A 25,584-nucleotide genomic window follows, 5' to 3' on the forward strand; every position below is an offset into this window, starting at 1 on the left:
TACTCATTTTAGCGACCTCAGAAGGATGCAAGCCTGAGTCAAGCTTGAACCCTTTCACAGGTATTGAACTCACAACCTTATGGTTTTGCAGTACAGGCATTTAAACACTGCGCCACCAGGGCTCCTTCCTTTCTTCCAAAGGCCGACAGTGGAGTAAGCGGCAGCAGCAGCATGGTCCTTGCAGTCCCTGCACATGCTCAGGAGGGGCCTTTGGTGGCAAATGTGTATGCACAGTCTCAGCCCCTGAACCTGCCGCCCTGACAGCCTGCTCTGAAGGAGGGAAGTGGGGAGAGCCCTCGTTCGTTCGAAGATTTGGCTGCAGGGTCTTTGGGAGGGGGGGAGTTCGGGGGGTTGTAAGAAGGAAGGAAACCCTGATCTCCTCCCCCAAAGGAAGGCAGGGGCTCTGCCAGTCCTCCTCTTCCTCCTCTCCCTTCCCTGCCCCCTCCTCGGGGGATTCCTTGGGGCCCAGGTACTTGGGGGGTTATTATGAGAAAAGAGGGCAGGAGGGATCTTTGCAGAGAGGCATGGCCTTGGTGCCCAGGTACTTCAAAGCATTGGAAACAACATTATTTGGGAGGGGTGGAGTTTTCTCTGGGGGGGGGATGGGGATCTGTCTGGAGGGAGAGAAGACCAAAATCTAGGCCAAAGCCAAGAGGAGGGAGATGGAGGGACCCCAAAGCCCCTTCTGGGGATACTGACACCCCCCGGCAACCTGGGAACTAAGCTTATAGGCCCACAGTTTCTGGATTAGCCCCCCCCCCCCCCACATAGATACCTTTCCCTTCAAAACAAGCCTGTGGAGGAGGACCAGCGGAGAGACCCTCAGCCCCCCCCCCCCCCCCCGGTTCTGGGAACATGCTGAAAGGGCCTTGGGCTCCCTTGAAGGGATGTATGTTAGAGAAGGAAGGAATGGAGTGAAAATGCCAAGGAAAGAAAAGCATAAAGGGAGTGCTGAAGTCGGGGGGGGGGGGGACATCTGGGACCTGACTCAGGCACCTTTCCCCCCCCCCCCCCCCCAGAACTCATTATTAGAGCCTTCCACAGTTCACTTTGACAATTTAAATTACTATTTCACAGAGAACATCTCTCAGATAACAGCCGAATTGGATGCCGGCATTATTGCAGAGGCTACAGGTGAGGTGTCCAGTGAATTGTGAATAAGATCATACTGGGTCTATTTGAATCTGTAAGTACCAAAAATATGGACAAGCTCCTTGGAAGTATGAAGAAGACAACTTGCCCTCTCGGCCCTTGCCCTTCATGGCTGGTCATCCAAGGAGGAGATGCACTTAGGACTCAACTGAGATATGCTTCTCTTAGGGAGGGCTATTTTCCATCTTGCTTAAAAGAAGCGGTGTTACGGCCGTTTATGGAAAAGCCCTCCCTAGATCCCTTGGACATGAACAATTACAGACTGGTCTCCCATCTCTCATTTTTAAACAAGGTGATTGAGAGGGCAGTTGCTCTTACTCTCCAAGTGGTCTTGGATGAAACAGATTATCTGGACCCATTTCAAACCGGCTTAAGGATGGGATACAGAATCGAAACTGTTATGGTCGCCTTAGTAGATGATCTCCTCTTGAATATCGACAGGGAAAATGTGATCCTGATGGTGCTTTTGGATCTCTCAGTGACTTTCAATACCGTCGACCATGGCATCCAGAAAGGTCTAAGGAAATTGAGGATCGGGGGCAATGCGTTGTGGTGGTTCTAGTCCTATCTCTCAAGCAGATTCCAGATGGTAATGTTTGGGGACAGTTGTTCCTCTAAAAGGGAGTTTAAATCTGGCTTTCCTCAGGGCGGCATCCTGTCACCAATGCTGTTTAACATCTGCATGAAACCACTGGGAGAGATCATCTGGAGGCATGGATTGGGGTATTATCAGTACACTCAACTATACCTCTTCATACGCCAGGCCTCTGTGTCAACTAAGGAAGGCATCTCCCCTCTGAATGAATATCTTGGGGCAGTAATGTGCTGGATGAGGAAAAAGAGATGAAAACTGAGTCCAGGTAAAACAGAGGTGCTTGCTGTTGGAAGTCCTAATCTGGGTATGGAGGTTTGTCAACCTGTCCTGGATGGGATCACACTTCCCCTAAAGGATTGTGTTCGCAATTTGGGGGTGCTCCTGGATCTGTCCATCCAGATGTCAGCTCAGATAGATGCAATGGCCAGGAGTGGCTGTTATCAGCTTCGGTTGATACGCCAGCTGTGTCCCTTCCTGGAACCTGAAGGCGCTGGTAACCTCACGTCTTCACTTTTGCAATGCAGTCTACAAAGAACTGCCCTTGCACCAAGTCCAGAAACTTCATCTAATTCAAAATATGGCAGACGGAGTGGTCACTGGAAGATCTAGATGTGACCATATTAAACCTATACTAAAGTCTCTTCACTGGCTGCCTGTTTATTTCCGGGCAAAGTACAAGATCTTAGTAAAGGCAAAGTACAAGGTCTAACCTGTAAAGCCCTTCATGGCTTCGGTCCAGCTTATTTACGGGATCACCTTCTCCCATATAATCCGCCCCACACATTGTGGTCCTCTGGTAAAAACCTACTATTAAAAACTAGCAAAGGCAGCATCAAAGAGGGCTCTAATAGTTTGACAGGACAGAATCTAGATAGACTCTCCCTCCAAACAAAACGTATTTCACACTTCCACTTTCTTTCCTTTCTGGATATGCTGATGCCTCAAGGGCTGGATTATAAAGGTTAGCAAAACAAGGTACGAGGTTTGAACTGCTGTATAATTCAAAGGTCAAGGTTTCTATTTTATTTTTGATAAACTATTATTTTCATTACATTACATGTAGTATGTAGTATGTAGTATTAGTGAAGCATGTTGCATGCATTTTAGTTGAGATGAAGCAGTGAATCTTATTGTGTGCATTTTCTTTTCTTTGTTTTCTTCAATGTACGTACAGAGATATGCTTTTCCCCATCAACAAACTTTTGAATGTTTATCTTTCAATTGTACAAATGTATTAAAAATGCAAAATTAAAAAAAAAGATAAACTATTATTTTCAAGGTGCAACTTTATAAATGGTTTCATTTTTTAATATATATATATATATATAGAGAGAGAGAGTTATAATTTTAATGGCTTTGCGTTGTTTTGAATTTGTACTGTTTACAAGTTGTTATCCATCTTGAGTCTCTATATTGGGAGAAAGGCAGGATACAAATAACTAAATTAAGTAAACTGGAGGTCCCTTGGAGATCTAAGAGTTTCTTGGTGGAGATAGCCCCTCCACCAATAGAGACGGAGACTTCAGAGACTTGATGAGTCTGTCCAGAATTGCTATGGGCCAATTTTGGCACCTGAGGATACATCTCTTTTGCCAAAACATAGCACTTTGATAACATGAAACTTCCAGGTCTCAGTCCAACACAATCCTGGGATTTCTTGTTTCATGAGGTACAACTCTCACTAGAAGTTAGCTCGCAAAGCTTGTTCTCACTAGAACTGCACTAGGGCTCTATACCTAGCAGCCTATTCTAAGCACCCCATTCACCAAACTACAATCTCCAGGATTATATAGGATGGAAGCACAGCTGTTAATATGGCACCAAACTGCTATGATTGGGAAGTATGACTAGGCCTTTGGTTGCCAACTTTCTGGTGTCCCTCCATCTCTCTAGTAAGGTTGTGAATTCAGGATTGTCTTAGGCCCCATGGTTTGTGAGCTAAAACCTAGGTCCTGGGGCAGGGCCTCTAGTGATGGCATTCAGTTCAATGCATAAAGTACCAACTACAGTTGCTCACATCTTATCATTCAAATATATTCCATATACTTTTCTGTATGGAAGTGAAGAGAGACATGTATGCAGAGTAGTGAGCCCCTGTAACACCACAGCCAATCCATAGACCACTGCAATCTTTGCCAGTTGAAGCAACCAACGAATTAAGCCTTCCAAATTCTAATAAGCTACTGCTCTTCCATATGAGCTGGATATTAGTGCAGAGCCCTTTTCTCTTGACTGGAGTTGCCCTCCTCCTCCCCCTCCCCCCAAAAATGGAAAAGAGGCACAATTGTCACCTTCCTGAAAATGATCCCTGAAAACTGGAAGCTCAGTGCCAAGCCCTGATGTACAGCCCCCCTACTGCTCCATGCAAAAAGGGCAAGGAAAAACACAGGTTACAGGAGAAGATCCCAAATAAAACCTGATCCTTTCTAGCCCAGGTTTAGATCCTGGGGACAGGGAGGGAAATCAGAGTTTGACTCGGGAGTCAGTGCATGTTGTGTGTGTCGATATAGGGCTAGATAGGAGACAGAAATTCATCTTCAGCATCCTTTCTCATAGTCACAACCAGCTGAATTCTAGCAGCACCTCATTTATGCTAAAACTGATGCTTCCGTAATTGACACTGTCCTTCAGATTCTCAGTGAAGAATACAGGATGCTCAAAATAGGGCAGATGTTTATTGAATGTTTCTGTAAGGACAAGATACTTTCAAACCAAGAACTTTGTAGCAGAAGTAGCATAAATGAAGATTATAATAGAGCTTTACAAAATACAGTAGCCCCTCCCAATTCGCAGGGATCCATTCCGGACCCCTCGCGAAAATGATGACCCCCACATATCCAAGTCCCATAGAAAATAATGGGCTGCACACCCATGGCACCGGGAGGGGAGGCGTATGCAGGAGCACGCCGTTTTATTAATGGTCGCCTGTCCCTCCCGCGAGGAGTGAGGCTGCGGATACTAAGTCCCCAAAAAGGGAGTGACAACTGTACAACAAAATGTATGAAGGCTGCCTCTCCAAAAAAATAAATAAATTCCTATTTAATTTTTTTAATTAAGTCTTATCAAATAATAAATTTATAAACAATCAAAAACGTACTTTCAACTGCTCAGATTTCTACACTTTCTCTCTAGTGGATACCTCTAAAGGTATAAAAGCAAACCATTTCACACATTTGTTTGATTTCTCCTCAGTTTCTATTCTCTGATGAGTCTCAGGTTCTTCTATAAAAAAGGGCAAAGACAGAGAAGAGTCATATCAGCATTAAGAGAGGAGGGACGCCTGGGATCTACTATGGAGCTAAGCAAAGGTCATCTAGGAAAATAGATGAGAGATAAAGTAGTTTCAGTCTCCCCTTTCCTTCCTATCATAGATATTAGTCACAGTTGCTAAATGGAACTCCTTAAAATGTTGGAAAACAAGGCCTTGAGCTGGTTCACACCAATTACTTGAACCAGTTGAACCAGGTGTCAGAACCAGGATGGGAAATTTGGATTCTTCCATAAATGTTGGTGTATAATTGGATTCTTCCATATTTGTTGTTGGAAGAATGGAAGAATCCGAACTGAATGTAATTATATAGTTTATAGAAAATGGTAGAGGTGTTACATATTTGGAAAAAGGGGTTGAGTGAAGTTTGTGGAACTGGATGTTGGGAAGGTTAATTCATTGAGTTTGTGGAGCTGGATAGCGGAAGGATTGATTCCTGGAGTGAACATAATGTGGAGGGAAAGGAATGGGACCCATAGCAAGCAGCCAAGCCTCACTCGCCCACATGCCCCCTCCTCGCCCCCCACCCCTGATGGGAAAGCTGAGAAGGGGAAAGGGTTGGTTTGAGTTAATTTTAATATATATTATTTGGCCAGATTGCTTGACTGGGTTTATTGGTACTTTGGTTGAATTTAAGGTTGCAAAATGGTGGGAGCAGATGGGAATTATCTCACTGTTTTGGGGAGGTTTGCTGGGAACTTGCTGACCCTTCCGTGGTTCTCAAAACAACATATTTGGGGGGAGATTTTGGATGATGAGGTAATTAACTTGTCAATTATATTTCTAGCAGGAATAAAATACCCAATAGATCTTGATGTGGGGTGGGATGTTAATTGGGGATATAAAATGGTCAAATCTTTATTGTTATTTAGATCTGACTATAACGCCATGAACTGTGCCTTTTATGCAATCTCTTTCTTTCAACAAAGTTTTGAGTTTAGACTCCTGTTCTGAAATTTGACTTTGTTGATGAAGACTTTGTTAGACTTGTTTCTGACAATCATTAACAAAGCCAAAATACGAGTAAAAGGAGTGTCAAGTAGTAGATACTCTAAGGAGGTATTTATTATTGATAACGAAATATAAGTAAAATATGTCATACAAGATATTAAGAATCTTGCAGGTGCAATATTTGTAAGTATATAATATTCAATTCATACAAGCTATTAAAAAATAGACCTAAGCGTCCAATTCTGAGACTGACTTCCAAGATCCGCTCTTTAGCTCTCTCTCTCGATCTCCAACCGACACAATTCCCCCAACTGTCTCTTGGTCTCTCAGGCCTTATATCTCCTTCTCACGGAAGCTTCCAGAACAACCTTCATCTTGCTCTCTGATTGGTCAAGAGAGCCTTCCGTAGCAGTGATGTCATTCTGCATTTGCATAAACCTCCATTTACTGCCTGAAGAAGAACTCCATTGACTGGAGCCATGTTATTAAAACAACAACAACCCCTCTTGTCCTTGGAAGAGATTTCCAACGATGCCTTGCTTCCCAGCTGGGAAAAAGAGGAGAATTCCAGAGGTTCCCATTTCCACTAAGATTAGGAGCTCCCTAATTTCCATGGAAGAGGTTTCCTAAGGCATATCCCAGGACAGAGGGGGGAAGGTGGGTTCATCATGGGCGAATTACCATTTGTCAGCTGAACTTGGGGCTCAGGGTCCCTAAGAAGAGGAGGTGCCCAGGCCCCCCAGAATCTCCTCTGAGCCTCCAGGAGAGCAAAATTCAGGGAAGGGACAGTCTGCAAGGGGCTCAGAGTCCATCAGGGCAAACCTTGAGGGCCCTTTCCCAAAAGCTGGCCAGGATTGGTTTCAGGGGCTGGCATTTTCCTCTCAGAGGACCATCAGGATCTCAAAGACCACTCCCCATTTTGGATTTTGTTCCTTGACTGTGCTGCCCTCAGTGGAGACTTGCTTGCTCCTAAGGTGCCATGGAGGTGAGCATGGAACGTATAGGGAAGATGGCTTTTGCAGTCTTTTCCACCATTGAGCTTACTTTGTGTTGTCTTCAAGCCTGTCAAAAGAGAGCAGGAAAGTAGTTGGGGGGAGAAAGCAAAGTCCCACATTTGCTCCCATAAGCTCCCCCTGAAGCTTTTCCCAGCATGCCCTAGTCCTCAGTCTCCCTCCCAGGCTCCTCCATTTCCTAGAGAGATGGAAACCTTCAAGGGAGAGTCTTTGGGAGTCAAGCCAAGCTCTCCTCTGCTTCCCCAAGGCCTCCTTCTCCATCCACTGCTGGCCTTTGGAAGGGAGACATAGGCCTGTTACAAACTGCCAAAATAAAGCTACTTCGGATCTCTTTGAAAGTATGCTGTTTAAATGATGCATGCACCCTAAGAATCTGGAAGCTGCACCAAAGCTGCGACTCTTAGGACCCATGCGTCATTTAAATAGCATACCTCCAAAGAGACCCGAAGCAGCTTTATTTTGGCAGTCTGTAACAGGCCATAGACTGCTCTTGGGAAAGTTGCTTTTGGAGGGACAGGGACTCCCAAAACTCTCAGTCTGCCTCTAACATTAAGTATGTGAAATATCTGCAATGAACTGGGCAAAATGTTATGTCAGGAGTGGGGATCCTGTGGCCTTCGCTCTGTATCTCCATCAAGAAAAAGACTGAATCTCCATGACTGGTGCTATGTTTCATACTTTTGGGATGGGCAGCCAGGAAAACAGAATGCTTGAAAGAGTTCAAAGGTTTATTGGATGGAGATAGAAGTGCAAGATGCCTTAAAATCATATGTTCTGAATCAAAGACAGCATCAAAGGGGCTCTAATAGTTTTACAGGACAGAATCTGGATAGACACTTCCTCCAAACAAAAAGTATTTCACACTTCCACTTTCTCTCCTTTCTGGAAATGCTGATGCCTCAAGGGCTGGATCCTAAGCAAAACAGAGATAAGGTTTGAACTGCTGTGCAATTCAGAGGTCAAGGTGAAATTGTATATGGTTTTTTTCAAGGTGTAATTATATAAATGGTTTAATTTTAAAAAATAGTTATAATTTTAATCCCTTTGCATTGTTTTGAATTTGTACCATATTAAATTTATTGTTAGCCACCCTGAGTCCTTATATTGGGAGAAAGGATGGATGTATATAAATAAACTAAATAAACTGGAAATCTTTTGAAGATCCATGGGTTTCTTGGTGTAAATAGCCCTCCACCAATAGAGACAGAGACTGAATGAGTCTGTCCAGAATTGCTATGGGTCATTTTTGGCACCTGGGTTGTATCTCCATTGCCCAAACCTAGCACTTAGATACCATGAAACTTAAAGGACTCTGTCCAACAGAATCCTGGGATTTCTTATTTCATGAAGTACTTAAAATTATATAGCAACTCTCATGAAGGACTGCACTGGGGCTCTCTACCAAGCATCCAATTCTAAACACCCCATTCCCAGGTTTCTGTAGGATGGATCCACAGCCGTTAACATGGCACCAAACTGGTACAATTGGATAATATGTACAGGACTTTGGTTGCCTACTTTCTGGTGTCCCTCCATCTCTCTTATAGGGCTGTGAATTCAGGTCCTGAGGTTTGTGAGCTAAAACCTAGGACATGGGGCAGGGCCTCTAGCGATCTCATTCAGCCTAATGCATAAATTACAAACCACAGTCGCTCACAGTTTGTCATTCAAATGTACTCAATATACTTTCCTGTGAAGAAATGAACAGAAAATTTTTTAAAGGTATGTTCCCAGATCAAGGGGAAATGAGAGAATTATTCTTTCTCACTTGCTTGGAGAGACAGGATAAAAAGTGTGAAGTCAAAGGCTTTCATTGCCGGCTTCCATAGCTTTTTGTGGGTTTTTCGGGCTATTTGGCCACGTTCTAGAAGAATTTCTTCTGATGTTTTGCCAGCATCTGTGTCTGGCATCTTCAGAGATTCCAGCCACAGATGCTGACGAAACGTCAGGAAGAAACTCTTCTAGAACATGGCCACATAGCCCAAAATATCCACAAAAAACTAAGGATAAAAAGCATTTAATTTAGCCTCCTTCTTTCTAGCCAGATGGCGAATGCAGAGTATAGTAGTGAGCCCTTGTACCACCACAACTGAGAGAAAGCAAGAAACTAAACCAATCCATAGACCCCTGCAATTTTTCTAGTTGAAGAAACCAGTTAACCAAGCCTCGCAAATTATAATAAGCTACTGCTCTCACATCTGATCTGGATGTTTGCACAGAGCCCTTTCCTCTTTCCTGGAATTGGGCTCCCTCCAAAATAGAGAAGAGGCAGCCTCATCTCCTGTCTGAAGATCATGCATGAAAACTGGAAGCTCAATGCCAGGCCCTGCTGTATCGTATCTTTACTGCCACGTGTAAAAAGGGCAAGGAAAAACACCTGTTGCAGGAGAAGAAAGCAAATAAAACCTGATCCTTTCTGGTCCAGGTTTAGGTCCTGGGCAAAAGAAGGGAAACCAGGATTTGACTTGGGAGTTAGCGAATGTTGTGTGGCCTGCCCTGCCTGACCGGGGGCCTCCCTGGGGACCAAATCCATCTCCCTTCTCTTCCCCCTCAGTCAGCATTCTCACAAAGGAACCAAATTTAGGGGTCTCCCATCGGCATCTCGAGGCACCCACCTTTCCTTTCCTTTCCTGCCAAGGAAACCCACCAGCCTTCTAGAACCCTATTCAGGCTCCAAGCCAACCACTAACAATGGTCCAAGTTCAGGGCTGCTTTAGCTGTCTGGCTGAATGCTAGGGAATTCTGGGAACTGTAGTTTTGTGAGATATTTAGTCTTCTCTGTCAGACAACTCAGATGCCATAATAAACTAAAATTCCCAGGATTCCCGAGTACTGAACTAGGGCAGTTAAAGTTGTTTATTTCTGCAAACTGGATTATTTCTGCAATGTGTTTTTGACCTCTGTTACTATTTGAGCATCCACAAGGCTCTGTGGGTTTGAAGGGAAGATTCATCATCATCATCATCATCATCATCATCATCATCATCATCATTTCTGCAGTGTCTTTGAACCAGATCTGAGAGAGCCCTGCAGCCTGGATCTGCCCAAATCCCAAATATTGCCCTCTCAGCAAAGCCTGGAGATAGTAACCTTTAAGGACCAGAACTCTTCAAAGGCTGACTTTCCCAATCTCTCCTGAGAGATCCTCCTGGCCCCAGAGCAGCCCCAAAGAAAGGGGTCCCATTGATTGGGGGCCCATGTCTTTCTGAGTCTGTGGGTCCAGAAGAAGAGGACTGTTTTCCAGGAACCTCTTCCTAACCTCACAAGACAGCTCTTAGCATTTGCCCAACATGCAAAGATCAGGCAAGCAAGATCTGCTTTGCTCTTTGCAAAAAAAGATGGAAAAACAATAGGCCCTTGGCATCCTTTGGGATTTGGTTTGGATAGAAAATCCATGGGTGCTCAAGTCCCATTATATAAAATGGGTGACCTTGGGTAAGTCACACTCTCTCAGCCTCAGAGGAAGACCAATGGCCAACTGGAAGGCACACAACACACACACACACAAACACACATCTACATGATGAAAATGGCATTCATTCTGGGCCATGAAACCCACTGCGGGGGAACCTTGGGCAGCAGACACTCTCTCAGCCTCAGAGGAAGACAATGAGCAAAGTTGAAGGCAAACCTGAAGGCAAGGAAACCCTGGGAATAGGGTCACTAGATGCGAGTTCAAGGCAAGCAGCACACCCCCAGCCCCCAAGGCACACTCTCTCAGCCTCAAAAGATGGCAATGGTAAACACTCTTCGACAAAACCCACAAAGAGACTCCTGTGATAGTGTTGCCTTAGGATCCCCAGAAAGGAATTGAAGGCACACAATTGTCCCCCCAAAGTCTGGGAGAATAAGGAGGAGGAAGGCTTAGAGGAAGGGCTGGAGGCAGAGGAAGGCTTAGAGGAAGAGGAGGAGAAGGAGGAAGGCTTAGAGGGCCTGATGAGGAGGAGGAGAAGGAGGAGGAAGAGGAAGGGCTTACAGGAAGGTCCTGAGGAAGAGGAGGAGGAAGGCTTAGAGGAAGAGCCTGAGGAGGAGGAGGAGGAGGAAGAGGAAGGGCTTACAGGAAGGTCCTGAGGAGTAGGAGGAGGAAGGCTTAGAGGAAGAGCCTGAGGAGGAGGAAGAGCAGAGAGGCCTCTGGAGGATTCTGCAGAGGAAGAAGAAGGAGAAGAAGAAGAAGGGGCTCCTGAGCATACGCAGAGGCCTCTGGGGCAGAAGCCACCGGGAGAAATCTCCTGGTTGTACCTTATTATTACTATTATTAGTAGTACTTGTAGCATTAGTATTATTAAATTTTCTTTATTTATAAAGACATGGAAAGACGTATTTATAAAGAGTATCTCAGTGAGTCTCTATATTATAGCATCAGGAAAGATTTCAGCTGTTGTTAAGGTTTGGAAATGCTGTTTGGGGTCCCTTCTGACTTTGGAGCCCTTTCATCCTCCATTTTGGGTTCCCTGAAGGCCTCAAACTGCCAAGCATTGAGACAGAGGCAGCCATTTTGTGTTCTGGTGGCCATTTTGTGCTGCTTGTGATTGTGGGGAATATTCTTCCAGAACCTTCTCTGAGGCCTCAGTTGAACAGAGGCTTATCTTTCTCTCCTGAGGCTCCAGAGTCAGAAGGAGGCCAGGCTCCTTGGTCCAAAAGGAAGGAAGTGTGTCTCTTTGTGTGTCTTTTGTGTCTCTTTTCAGAGAGGGTTTTCTTATTACACAGCTCTGCTCTTTCTGGGGAACATGGGTTTTAAAAGGGATCAGAAATGGGGAGCATAGTTTTAATACAAGCCTTATTCTTCTTCTTCACAAACATTGGGCTTTGGCTTCTAAGAGGAGGCTTGTCCCCCAAACAAGGCCAAAAGTGGCTCCTTTGGGGTTTTTTAATAGTCTCCCCAGTTTCCTTATTAATAGATTTTCAGGCAAGAAGGAAGGAGACAGACCAGAATAACTCATATTACCAAGAATGAAACAAACAAACATACAAACAAACAACAACAAAAATAAGGATTAGAGACTAAAAGAAACTACTTTTTTAAAAAAGAAAAACCATTATTAGGGGGGGTAAAAACAAGACTTTGGTGCTTCTACTATTTTAAAGCTGACTCAGGCTGTATCTGCACTGCAGAAATAATCCAGTTCTAAAGTGTGTTAACTCTCCTGGTTCCATCCTATGGAATCCTGGGATTTGTAGTTTGTTGTGGCATGAGAGCTCTCTGGCAGAGAAGGCTAAGTGTCCAAAGGTAAAATCCCAGGATTCCATAGCATTGAGCGGTTAAAGTGGTATGAAAGTGCCTTATTTCTAAGTGCGGATGCAGCCTTCTTGGGAAAGGGGCTGATGCTGGGGAAAAGCACTGGGGACCTCTGAAGGTTTCAACAGATGAATTATTTATTTATGATGCCCTCATTTCACATCTAGCTTTGGGGACATAACCAGGGCCCTCTCCAATTCCCCATCCCCTAATCCCTCCCCCCCCCACTTGAATAAGGCATGGAGTATCTGTTGTGTACGGGAGCTGTAGTGAATCTATGCTATGTCCAGGGGGCTTTGTTTGGTGCAGAGGGAGGAAGGTGATGCCCACCTGTGCATCGGCCCAAAGGAGACTTATGTCACCTGCGTATGTCACCAGCAGGATGCTGTTCTGTGTGTCTTTGAGTGCTGCAGGGTTTCTTGCCAAGTCAATCCTAATCCAGGTCCCTTTTCTCAGGAACTCCATCTCAGCCTCCTTGTACACGGCTTTGGGGCCTCTCTTGCTGGAAGTGACCAAGTGCAGGGCCACCAGGACCCCTTCCCACCTGATGGCCGACACAGAGGCCAAGCCGAGGGAGCTGGGCTCCAACAGAAAGAGGCTGCTGAAGTACAACTCTTTGGTAAGTTACCATCCTGATTATTACTTTCATCTATGTCTGGACTGGCTCATGAAAGCAAGCGGTAAACATACTGTCCCAGTTTGGCAGAGGAAATCCTGATTAATCCTCTGTAACCTGATTTTTTTCAGGGACTTTGAAAATGTCCTATTTTATTCTCTTCCTCCCACTTTCCCCCTTGTTTTCAGGTCAGTTCAGTTGCTGCAAAATGTGTTCCAAGTTCAAAAGAGTGTGCATTTGATTCACTCAAAAGAGGGGAGAGGGGAGGAAAGAAGGGTGCAGGGTCTTGCCCTTGCCAGGAGTCGGAGGCAAAAGCCAACTTTTGCACCCTTCCTCGCTTGTGTGATCTTTATCATTAACAACTTGGGCCATCTTGATCCCCTTCTGGTGTTGCTTAGCCACATGTGTCTTCCTTTCCCAGTCTGTGAAATGCTGGGGGAGATGGAAAAATATCTCTGTACCTAAATTGAGGGTAGGCCAAGTGGTCCTCAAGTTTGAGTACTCCCTAAACTGTTTTTTAAAATTTGCCTCTGAAATTAGGTGATATATGGCTAAATGTACTATAATCCATACATGTTGTGATAGTCAGTATCCTAATCAATCAATAATATTCCAGAAATGGCCTACATTATATTGTTTATCATAGTATATATTATTTTGAAAGGATTCGAGACAAACTGGATCTCAAAGGCTGTAGCTTTTTCTTGCTTGCAGAATTGAAAGTTTATTTCCTGGACTGAATTCTGAAGTGTTGAAATAATATTTGCAATGCACCATGTGCTTTCTTCCCCTTTTGTTTAGTCACTCTATTTTCTGTTGCAGGTGACCTTTGCGGATGTGGCGATATATTTCACCGAGGAGGAATGGAAGCTGTTGACGAAGAAGCAGAAACTTATGTACAGTTCTGTAATGATGGAGAATTATGACAATGTGGCCTCTGTGGGTAAGGAACCTGAATCCATTGCCCATCCTCTGAAGACTGAGGGCCCTTTCATAATTTACTGTCAGAGCGTTGTGATTCAACTTTAGAATTATAGAACCAAAGAGTTGAAACAGACCACAAGGACCATCCAGTTCAGTTCTCTGCCATGCAGGAATAAACATTTAAAGCACCCCAAAGAGATGGCCATCCACCCTCTGTTTAAAGACCTCCAAAGAAAGAGACTCCACCAAACTCTGAGGGAGTATATTCCACTGTTGAAGAGCTCTTACTGTCAGGAAGTTCCTCCTAAAGTTTAAGTGGAATCTCTTGTCCCTGTGGCTTGCATCCATTGTTCCATGTCCTTTTCTCTGGAGTAGCAGAAAGCAAGCTTGCTTCATCCTGAATATGACATCTCTTCAAATATTTGAACAGGGCTGTCATATCCACTCTTAACCTTCTCTTCTCCAAGCTAAACATACCCAGCTCCCTAAGTCATTCCTCAGAGAGCATGGTTTCCAGACTGTTCACCATTTTGGTTTCCTTCCTCTGGACATGCTCCAGTTTCTCCACATCTGTTTGAATTGTGGTGTCCAGAACTGGACACAGGATTATTGCAAGAGAGCCCTGTCCAACAAAGAATAGAGTGGCACTATTACTTCCCTTGATGTTGACACTATACTATTGATACAGCCTAGGATCACATTGGCCTTTTTAGCTGCTGCATAACAATGTTGACACATGCTCATCTTGTGCTCTACTACCATTCCTAGTTCCCTTTCACATGTAAATTAATTGTCATAACAACTTCCTGTGGAATCTTGGAATTTCTAATTTTAGTGAGGCAATATTGTTCTCCACTTCGTAAGGATTCTAAATCTCCAATCCTAAATTGCCAGTTCTGGAATTTTGTGGGAAGGAGCCATGGAGATTAATGCTTTTTGCCCCTAAATGGTCCTCAGCCCATTCCTGAGCAAGTTTCCTGGCTTTTGTGGCCCCTCTTCCAGCCTTTTGAGGCTCTGGAGAGGCTTTGTGAGAAAAGGACTTCCCTTGCCCCTGCAATGGATCAGAGAGGGTACAACAGTGGCAAAATGGCCCCCACCTCCGCTCTGAGATCTCCTGGGGCCCAATATGCCCTCCCCCCAAACCCCAACAGTAATCCATCCCAGTCTTGGAGATGTCTTAAAGTCTCCCATCTTCCATTTCTAACCAACATAATTTTGAGGGCAGTTGCTCTTCATCTCCAAGCGGTCTTAGATGAAACAGATTATCTAGACCCATTTAAGGTGGACCCTGGCACTTGACCCGCACTAATATCAAAAACCAGGTACCAGACCCCTTGTTCTGCCTTTCCTAATGCATTAGTTGTATATTGATGGCCCTGCCTTTCTCAAGAAATGAGCCTCAAAGTGTCCCTTTTATGCATCACACTCTGCGGGTGTGTGTCTGTGATCGAGCGATGGAGGCAATGTGAAAAACAGAAAGGCAGGAAAGAGATGCTGAAGGAGAAAAGGTAAAGCAGTGCAGATGGGCAAGAGGGAAGGTTGGAGAGCGGATGGAGAAAGGGAAGGGGATCCGGCCTCTGGGAGCCAGGAGGGGAAGGCAGGAGCAAAGCCAGGATTGCATAGCTCTGTACGGAGAGGAAGGGACCTCTGGGAAGGGCAAGGAGAGGGGTCTTGGGGATTGGGAGGCAGCCACCAACCGGACAGATAATAATAATAGGTTTTATTTGTATTTACCTGTATAATAGCCACAAAACAATAATAGCATCCAATTTACACACAGTAAAAAAACAAGTTGCTTAAAACTCAGTTCGGGACAAATAAAAACATCGTATAAAATGCACAATTGCGATCAGAAGTGGGATTTTTCCTTAAGTTCTTTAGAAGAGGTCGGGTGGGTAAGCCTGCCGGAAGGGATCAGTCTTAAGTTCTTTCTTGAAAGCATCCAAAGTGGTGATAAGACAGATCTCCTCCGGCAAGTTGTTCCATAACTTGGGGGCCATGGCTGTGTATGCTCTGTGAGAAGTTGTTCATGGCCTGACCTTTGGGTAATCTAATAGATTCTTCCCAGATGTTCTGAGAGTGTGGGGCGGATTGTGTAGGGAGAGGCCTTCCCTCCGTGGTTGATTCCAGAGGCCCTTTGTCACTCAAAATGCTGGAGTCTGGGGAGGACACCCACAAGTGCTATGCTTTTAGGGGAATTTCATACTTAGCTCAAAGGAGAGATTGAGGCAACAGTGACCTCAGGATTCATCCCAACTATACCAGGCCCAGAAGCACACAGAACTCCAGAGGCATTTCAAATAGGTTTTTGTGTTTTATTTAGGGGAAATAGCAAAATACATACATGCACACACAAATATACACATATAGGTGTTCACGCACACACACAAGAATTGGGTAACAAAGGTGGGAGTGCTGAATAGTGTGAGGCTTTGCTAATGGTAATACGTTACCTAGATCGATCTTGATCCCAATTGCTCAGGGTCCAGAAAGGGGAGAGAAGTCAGTAACTGCTATAGCAAGTGGGGTTGGCGAGTGTAGTGAGGTGTTTAGCAATGTAAACCAATGGAGTGTAAGTCTGCAACTGGACTGATGCTGAAGAACAGCCAGTTGGGGCTGATATTTATACTGAAATTGTTGCTTGGGGGCAGAAACCGAGGATTCGAAAAGGTTTAAATTGCTTTAGGATGTTTCCTGGGAGGGGAAAGAATTATATGAAACTGAAATAAATGCAATGGGTGCTTGGTGGAAATACTTCATCCAAACAGGATTGTCCCACCGGCTCTCAGGTCCTTCTTGGCTCTAAATTCTGGTCCCATTCACAAGCCAATGTATATCACAGTCTGAAGGTGACACTCGCAGAGCTCAACAATAACATTGCAGAGTACAGAAGCAAATCTCCAGATATAGGTATTGGCAATGCACTAACCACTTTCCACACTTAAAAATAACTCACAGACACAGTTGATTTCCTCCAGGTCCTTGGAGGTTCTTTAGCTTGAGTTGCAATAGAAAACAAATATGTACCAGCTCTCCTCTCTGACTTCCATCAACTTCACAATCTCTTCTACACTCATCTCCAATCCGCATGTGAGCTCTATACTGTATTGGTTGTGAGGCATCTCCTGGGGCCACACAGCATGAAGCATCCTCTGCAGTTAGCTTGCATCATGCCATCTGCTCTGACTCAACACTCTATGGCCGTCTCACAGGAAATGATGCCACTTTTCAATTAAAATAGTTTTACATATATTTAATGGAATATTTTTCAACGACGTGACTATCTCCTTCCACTGATTTCCTCATGGCAGTTCCCCTTCAATCACTTCTTTGGTAGCTCCTATGAGTAAGAATACAGTCATTATATGGATTTGGGGGCATCCAGAACAGGGTCATGCTCAGGTCATTCACACCAACTTTATTAATTTAATCTCAAATAGGGAGGTGTGAAAGGGGGGCTAAATGTTGGGGTAACCCTTTCCTGTCTTAACACTAAGATTCAGTCTTGTCTGTCATTGTGCTCCTTTACAGAAGAATTTGTCAGTCACGAGAAAGTCCACACAAGAAAGAAGTCACATAAATGCCAGCATTGTGGGAAATATTTTGCTTACATGTCAGTCCTAGTCATTCATCGTAGAGTCCACACAGGAGAGAAGCCATACAAATGCCAACATTGTGGGAAATGTTTTTCTTCAAAGTCAAAACTAGTGAAACATCAGAGAGTCCACACAGGAGAGAAGCCATACAAATGCCAGCATTGTGGGAAAGGTTTTTCTTCCAAGTCATACCTATTGGTACATCAGAGAGTCCACACAGGAGAGAACCCAAACAAATGTCAGCATTGTGGGAAATGTTTTTCTTGGAAGTCAGCCCTGGTGATGCATCAGAGAGTCCACACAGGAGAGAAGCCATACAAATGCCAGCATTGTGGGAAATGTTTTTATATGAAGTCAGTCCTAGTGACACATCAGAGAGTCCACACAGGAGAGAAGCCATACAAATGCCAGCATTGTGAGAAATGTTTCTCTCAGAAGTCAGACCTAGTGTTACATCAGAGAGTCCACACAGGAGAGAAGCCTTACAAATGCCAGCATTGTGAGAAATGTTTTTCTTCAAAGTCATACCTATTGTCACATCAGAGATTCCACACAGGAGAGAACCCAAACAAATGCCAGCATTGTGGGAGATGTTTTTCTAGTAAGTCAAACCTAGTGACACATCAGAGAGTCCACACAGGAGAGAAGCCATACAAATGCCAGCATTGTGGGAAATGTTTTTCATTGAAATCAAGCCTAGTGAGACATCAGAGAGTCCAAACAGGAACGAAGCCACACAGATCCCAGAAATGAACTAACATTATATTTGTCAATAAGCAATACAAAGAATATATTTTAAATCCTGTGGTGATAAGAAAAGGCCCTTGTGATTTTGTGTGTTAGGTTTGTGTGTCCATATGTCTGTTTATGTTTTTCAGTTATCTTTTGTTGAGTTGAGGTTTTAATTGCTATTATTATAGATTATTGCTTTAGTTTATAAATTTGAGTGGGGATTATGGGTGGTGGAATAGGTTAGTTAAACAGAGGGGTGGGATTGGCTGCAGCTGGTTAGAACAGTTATGGGAATGATAGCATTTGGAATTTGTGGGATGTTGGCTGAAGAAAGTTCGGGACAGGCATTAACAGAAAGGGCTATTTTCTGGGAATGGCAAAGGTGGCCTTGTTATCTGTGGGGCATAGACTGTGGAAATTGGAGGGGAGCTAGGTTTGGAAGAGGGTGATGTTTTAGGTTTTGGGGTTTTAATGTATTGTTTGGCTTGGGGAGGGCAGCTCTGATTTAAACGCTGAATTTCTGATTATGTGTTTGCAATAAAGTTTTTGTTGTTTCAACACACTGGACTCATTGGTGTACAGAAATTCTGCATTTGCACAAAATGTACCCTTTCTTCTCTTCTAAGCCCTCAGCTCCTTTCCCAGCCATAAAAACAGAGGCAAACACACATACACACATATATACTCAGAGAGACAGAGCTATATGTACAAAGGAGAGCCTTCCCAGCCTTTCCCTCCTTAGTCCAGCTCTGCAGCTTGGGCTCCATTCCGGAAGGAAGGAAAAAAGGCCGTAGTCCTTCCCTTCTTCTAAAGGCCAACAGTGGAATAAACAGCAGCAGCAGCAGCAAAGGCCTTATGATCCCTGTGCATGCTGAAGAGGGTCCTTGGGGGCATCTGTGCATGCACACTCTCAGCCCCTGATGCTGCTCTGAGGGAGGGAAGTGGGGAGAGCCCACATTCATTTGGGGGAACCTCCCGGTTCTGGGACCATGCTGAAAGGGCTTTGGACCCCCTTGAAGCGATGTATGTAAAAAGAGGAGAAGGAAGGAATAAAGGAATGAAAGTGCCAAGGGAAGAGAAGCATAAAAGGACTGCTGAAGTTGGGGGGGGGGGGGGATCTGGGACCTGTTTCAGGCACCTTCCTCCCGGAACCCATTATGAGAGCCTTCCACAGCTCACATTAATGCTTTAAATGACTATTTCACAGAAAATATCTCTCAGATAAGAGCCAAATTGGACGTCAGCATTATTGCGGAGGCTATAAGTGAGGTGTCCATGAGTAAGATCATACTGGATCAATTTGAATATGAGTACTGAGGACATGAACAAGCTCCTTGGAAGTGTGAAGAGGAGAACTTGCCCTCCCGACCCTTGCCCTTTTTATATCACCTGAGATATATCATATATGCATCTCTTAGTTAGGGCTATTTTCCATCATGCTTAAAAGAAGCGGCGCTACGGCCCTTTATGGAAAAGCCCTCCCTAGATCCCTTGGAGATGAACAATTACAGACCGGTCTCCCATCTTCCATTTCTAACCAACATAATTTTGAGGGCAGTTGCTCTTCATCTCCAAGCGGTCTTGGATGAAACAGATTATCTGGACCCATTTCAAACTGGCCTGAGGATGGGATACGGAGTCGAAACTGTTATGGTTGCCTTAGTAAATGATCTTTGCTTCAAGGTGGGATGTAACATACCATACTTAAAGCTGTATTATTATGCAGCTTGTTTCAAATGGTTAGAAGAATGGTTCAAATTAGAAAACAAGAATTTATTGAATATAGAAAAAGCTAACCTGAATCTTGGTATCCATGCATATATGTGGTATACAAAACCAAAATATAATAATGCTTTTAACCATCATGTTATAAGAAGATCATTGCTTAAAGTATGGTATAAAATAAGACATCAATTTTGGGTGTCACTGCAAGAAGCCTATTACAATAGAACAAAGGACAAAGATACTTCATGGCTAAGGTATGGAGATTTAATAAACAAAACACCAGAAGGAAAATACAATATGAAATCTATGGAAGAAGTTAACGAAAGAGGAAACATGAAGGATTGGTTTTTATACAACTAATTAAACAATCGTTTTAAGGCAGATAATAAAGCTCCTGAGTTAACAATGGATAACAATGAAATAGATAAAATTATGATGGACCCAAAAGGTAAACACATATCCAAATGTTATAAACTATTAAAAGAAAGAGATCTAGAAGATGAAATTATTAAACACAGCATGGTAAGATGGGCACGTGATATAAATAAATCTATAACTATAGAGGAACAGGAAAATCATGGAAAGGAACAAATAAACAGGGCCAAGTGGGAATGGGGCCTTTGTGAAGGTGGGGAACTGACCTTCCTGGTGCTGGTCCTCCAGGTGAGAAATGCATTGGGCAAGGAGTCCCTCTCGCTCATCGCCTGCAGCCTCTGGTTCCGCTGGAGGCAGGGCCTCTTCTCCAGCATCACCTGGAACAAGGAACCAGAACAATGGACAACAATAGATGGATGTGTGCATATATGTATATACGTGGAGGCATCTCTATCTAAGTGCACTCAGACTTATACACTGGTACCTCGGGATACGAAATACCCAGGTTACGAAATTTTCGGGATACGAAAAACGTGGATTGGAAAAAACTGTTTCGGGTTACGAAATGGTTTTCGGGTTACGAAATCCATTTCGGCGCGAAATTCAAATGATGCAAAGTGCAACGTACAGACTTTCCAGGGATTTCCAGGGCTAACGGAAACCTAAGGGGGCTGGGTTAGGGGTTAGCTTTGGCGCGAATTTTGAATTTCGTTAGCAGCAGTGATTGGCTTGCGAAATCAAGCTGATCAACTGTATTGGCTAACGAAATTGGGGGGGGTGGCTTGCCTTGAGAAATAAAAGCCGGCTTCCATTGATCTGCTCCTTTGTCTGGCCCTGTGGACTGTGTGAGGAAGAGTTGATATTCTGAGCTCTGACTCTTGGGTCCACTTGAGGTTCGGACTTTTCCTGGCCTTTGGACTTTTGCTGCCTTTGCCAGGTGTATCTTCGGATCAAGACCGGCCATCAGGAATTTCTCTACAGGTAGGTTGATGGATTTTTACCTTCTTCTTGTGGGGTGGGCTGGGGTGAGACAGTGTGACCATGCTTTTGCTGTGGGGTGCTGGGTTTTTTTTTTTCAAAGTGTGGATTGTGGGTTTTGCTACTGGCATGTTCAGATTTGTGGATTATGGGCTTGAGGTGCTGGGTTGCTTTTTTGGGTTTTTTTGCTGTTTGGGTGACATGCTCTGATTTGTGGATTATGGGCTTGAGGTGCTGGGTTGCTTTTTTGGCTTTTTTCCTTTTAGGGTGGCATGTTCAGATGTGTGGATTATGGGCTTGAGGTGCTGGGTTGCTTTTTTTGGGTTTTGTTGCTGTTTGGGTGGAATGCTCTGATTTGTGGATTATGGGCTTGAGGTGCTGGGTTGCTTTTTTTGGGTTTTTTTGCTGTTTGGGTGACATGCTCTGATTTGTGGATTATGGGCTTGAGGTGCTGGCTTGCCTTTTTTGGCTTTTTTTCCTTTTAGGGTGGCATGTTCAGATGTGTGGATTATGGGCTTCACGTGCTGGCTTGCCTTTTTTGGCTTTTTTTCCTTTTAGGGTGGCATGTTCAGATGTGTGGATTATGGGCTTCACATGCTGGCTTGCCTTTTTTGGCTTTTTTTCCTTTTAGGGTGGCATGTTCAGATGTGTGGATTATGGGCTTCACATGCTGGCTTGCCTTTTTTGGCTTTTTTTCCTTTTAGGGTGGCATGTTCAGATGTGTGGATTATGGGCTTGACGTGCTGGCTTGCCTTTTTTGGCTTTTTTTCCTTTTAGGGTGGCATGTTCAGATGTGTGGATTATGGGCTTGACGTGCTGGCTTGCCTTTTTTGGCTTTTTTTCCTTTTAGGGTGGCATGTTCAGATGTGTGGATTATGGGCTTGACGTGCTGGCTTGCCTTTTTTGGCTTTTTTTCCTTTTAGGGTGGCATGTTCAGATGTGTGGATTATGGGCTTCACATGCTGGCTTGCCTTTTTTGGCTTTTTTTCCTTTTAGGGTGGCATGTTCAGATGTGTGGATTATGGGCTTGACGTGCTGGCTTGCCTTTTTTGGCTTTTTTTCCTTTTAGGGTGGCATGTTCAGATGTGTGGATTATGGGCTTCACATGCTGGCTTTTCTTTTTTTGGCTTTTTTTCCTTTTAGGGTGGCATGTTCAGATGTGTGGATTATGGGCTTCACATGCTGGCTTGCCTTTTTTGGCTTTTTTTCCTTTTAGGGTGGCATGTTCAGATGTGTGGATTATGGGCTTCACATGCTGGGTTTTTTTTTTCTGTTTTCAAAGTGTGGAGTGTGGGTTTTGAAACTTTGGCCATGGTCCCATGTGGGCCAGAAGAGTCCCACCATAGGGTGGCATTTTCAGATTTTGGGTTTCTGGCCTATGGGCTTGTGTTCTTGTGTGCTTTGGCCATGGCTGTGATGATTTGAGAGTGTGGGGTGGGACTTTTGCAAGTTTGGGCCAGAGAGTGTGACCATGGGGGTGGGGGTGGTTTCCAATTGTGGCTTTTGCTCAGTGCCTGTGCCTTTTGTCCTTTTTAGGCTTGAGCTATGGCTCCCAAGCCAAGCGGTGAGAAAAAGAAGAGGGCTCCCTTGTCCTTGGAGGACAAGAAGGACATCATCGCCAAGCACGAGAGGGGCGTGCGCTTGGTGGACATTGCCAAGGAGTATGGACGAAACCCTTCGACAATTGGCACTGTCCTCAAGCAGAAGGAGGCCATCAGAGCTGTTGTGGCTCCAGCGAAAGGCGTGACGACGATTGCCAAGCAGAGGACACCGAAGCACGAGGAGATGGAGCGCCTGCTTCTCCTCTGGATCAAGGAAAAGGAGCGAGTCGGGGACACTGTGACCACCTCGGTCATCTGCGAGAAGGCCATCACCGTTTTCGAAGACCTGGCCAGCAGGGAGGCAGGCGAAGGAACTTCTTCGCAGGAGGAGCCAGCCACCCCGGACTTCAAAGCATCACGTGGCTGGTTCGAGAAGTTCAAGAGGAGGACCGGGATCCACTCTGTCGTCCGTCACGGCGAGGCGTCCAGCGCAGACCACCAGGCCGCCGAAGCATTCGTCGTCGCGTTCAAGGCCATGGTGGAGGAGGAAGGCTACGTCCCGCAGCAAGTCTTCAATTGCGACGAGACGGGCCTCTTCTGGAAGAAGATGCCTCGCCGCACCTACATCACCCAGGAGGAGAGGAGACAGCCAGGCCACAAGCCTATGAAGGACCGCTTCACACTTGCGTTGTGTGCCAATGCCAGCGGGGACTGTAAGGTCAAGCCCCTGTTGGTGTACCACTCCGAAAATCCAAGGGCCTTCAAGGCACACAACATCCAGAAGGACAGGTTGCCAGTGATGTGGCGCTCCAATGGCCGCGCATGGGTCACACGCCTCCTTTTCGTCGAGTGGATCAACAGTGTCTTCGCCCCGACAGTGAAGCGGTACCTGGAGGAAGAAGATTTGCCCTTGAAGTGCCTCCTCCTCTTGGACAATGCTCCTGCGCACCCGCATGGCCTGGAGAAGGACATCCTCGCGGAGTTCTCCTTCATCAAGGTCCAGTTTCTGCCACCCAACACGACCTCCCTCTTGCAACCCATGGACCAGCAGGTGATCGCCAACTTCAAGAAGATCTACACCAAGCACATGTTCAAGCGTTGCTTCGATGTGACGGAGAGCACACAGCTGACCCTTCGAGAGTTCTGGAAGCAGCATTTTGATATCGTCGTGTGCTTGAAGATGGTGGACTTGGCCTGGCAGGAGATCACCAGGCGCAACCTGATTGCTGCGTGGAGGAAGCTGTGGCCTGATGCTTCTTCCTTGGAAGGGTCACAGTCCGAGGGTGCTGAGCCAGGTGAAGAGGAAGAGGTGCACGAGATCGTCTCCATCGCAAGGTCCCTGGGACTCGACGTGGACAACGAGGACGTGGAGGAACTCATCGAGGAGCACAACGAGGACCTGACAACAGAGGACCTGAAGGCCTTGGCGGCGATGCAACACTCGGCCGTGGATGAGGACGTGCTCCATTTCGACAGGGGCCAGGAGGAGGAGGCTGCGGGGGCATCTTTGCCAACGGCAGAAATTAAAGACATTTTGCGGCAATTCCACAATGTGTCTTCATATGTGGAGAAGCACCACCCTGAGAAGGTGCTCACCAGCCATGCCATTGCCCATTTTGATAATGTCTGCCTTAGCCATTTTAAGAACCTGCTTAAGGGCCGGCAAAAGCAGACATCCTTGGACCAGTTCTTCACTAGAGAGGGAGAACCGTCATCCAAGAAGGCAAAAGGTGACCCTTAAAAAAAAGGTGACCCTTAAAAAAAACACCAAATTCTTTTTAAAAAAATGGTTAACTTTGTTAAATTGGTGGCATTGGCTAAATTGGCTGAATTGGTTAAATTGCTTGAATTGGCTAAATTGGCTGAATTGGTTAAATTGCTTGAATTGGATAAATTGGCTGAATTGGTTAAATTGCTTGAATTGGATAAATTGGCTGAATTGGTTAAATTGCTTGAATTGGCTGAAGTGGTTAAATTGCTTGAATTGGTTTAAATTTGGCTTTTTGGGCTGCCCCTCTCCTCCTCCTCCTCCTCCTGCCTCACTCCGAGATGCCAGGACCAGATGCCAAGACCAGCAAAGATAAGAAAAACACTTTTTTTCTTTATCCTTTAAAATGGGCCTGACCATGGGGTTGCTTTTTTAGATTTGGGGTTTCTGGCCTTTGGGTTTGAGTTCTGGGGTGGTTTGGTCATGGGTGTGATGATTTGAGAGTGTGGGATGTGAGTTTTGCATGTTTGGCCTTGATTTGATGTGGGCCAGAGAGTGTGACCATGGGGTTGCATTTTTAGATTTGGGGTTTCTGGCCTTTGAGTTTGGGTTCTGGGGTGGTTTGGTCATGGCTGTGATGATTTGAGAGTGTGGGATGTGAGTTTTGCATGTTTGGCCTTGATTTGATGTGGGCCAGAGAGTGTGACCATGGGGTTGCATTTTTAGATTTGGGGTTTCTGGCCTTTGAGTTTGGGTTCTGGGGTGGTTTGGTCATGGCTGTGATGATTTGAGAGTGTGGGATGTGAGTTTTGCATGTTTGGCCTTGATTTGATGTGGGCCAGAGAGTGTGACCATGGGGTTGCTTTTTTAGATTTGGGGTTTCTGGCCTTTGAGTTTGGGTTCTGGGGTGGTTTGGTCATGGCTGTGATGATTTGAGAGTGTGGGATGTGAGTTTTGCATGTTTGGCCTTGATTTGATGTGGGCCAGAGAGTGTGACCATGGGGTTGCTTTTTTAGATTTGGGGTTGCTTTGGTCATGGCTGTGATGATTTGAGAGCTCCTCCTCCTCCTTCTCCTGCCTCACTCTGAGATGCCAAGACCAGCAAAGATAAGAAAAACACTGTTTTTCTTTATCCTTTAGAATGGGCCTGACCATGGGGTTGCTTTTTTAGATT

At 45.1% G+C, this 25,584-nt stretch overlaps 1 protein-coding gene across 1 annotated transcript; it reads left to right on the forward strand.

Moving 5' to 3' along the window:
- Positions 1 to 12,680: 12,680 nt before the first annotated feature.
- LOC149273996 (uncharacterized) lies at positions 12,681 to 18,104 on the forward strand. The gene is made up of 3 exons (XM_089505947.1): positions 12,681 to 12,834; positions 13,654 to 13,774; positions 17,287 to 18,104. The coding sequence occupies exons 1-3, from the start codon at positions 12,763 to 12,765 to the stop codon at positions 18,102 to 18,104; spliced, it is 1,011 nt and encodes a 336-aa protein (XP_089362073.1). The 5' UTR covers positions 12,681 to 12,762.
- The last annotated feature ends 7,480 nt before the right edge of the window (positions 18,105 to 25,584 follow it).

The sequence above is a fragment of the Sceloporus occidentalis genome, unplaced genomic scaffold (genome assembly GCF_023333645.1).
Source record: "Sceloporus occidentalis isolate IW3139 unplaced genomic scaffold, rSceOcc1.0.p SCAF_354, whole genome shotgun sequence".
Taxonomy (NCBI): Eukaryota; Metazoa; Chordata; class Lepidosauria; order Squamata; family Phrynosomatidae; genus Sceloporus; species Sceloporus occidentalis.

What these genes read in the sequence shown, in the direction of transcription:
- LOC149273996 (XM_089505947.1), top strand. Translation starts at nt 12,763, where the DNA reads ATGGCCGACACAGAGGCCAAGCCGAGGGAGCTGGGCTCCAACAGAAAG. An exon ending in TGCTGAAGTACAACTCTTTG is followed by an intron (nt 12,835 to 13,653) that starts GTAAGTTACCAT and finishes TTTCTGTTGCAG; the next exon opens with GTGACCTTTGCGGATGTGGC. An exon ending in TGACAATGTGGCCTCTGTGG is followed by an intron (nt 13,775 to 17,286) that starts GTAAGGAACCTG and finishes GCTCCTTTACAG; the next exon opens with AAGAATTTGTCAGTCACGAG.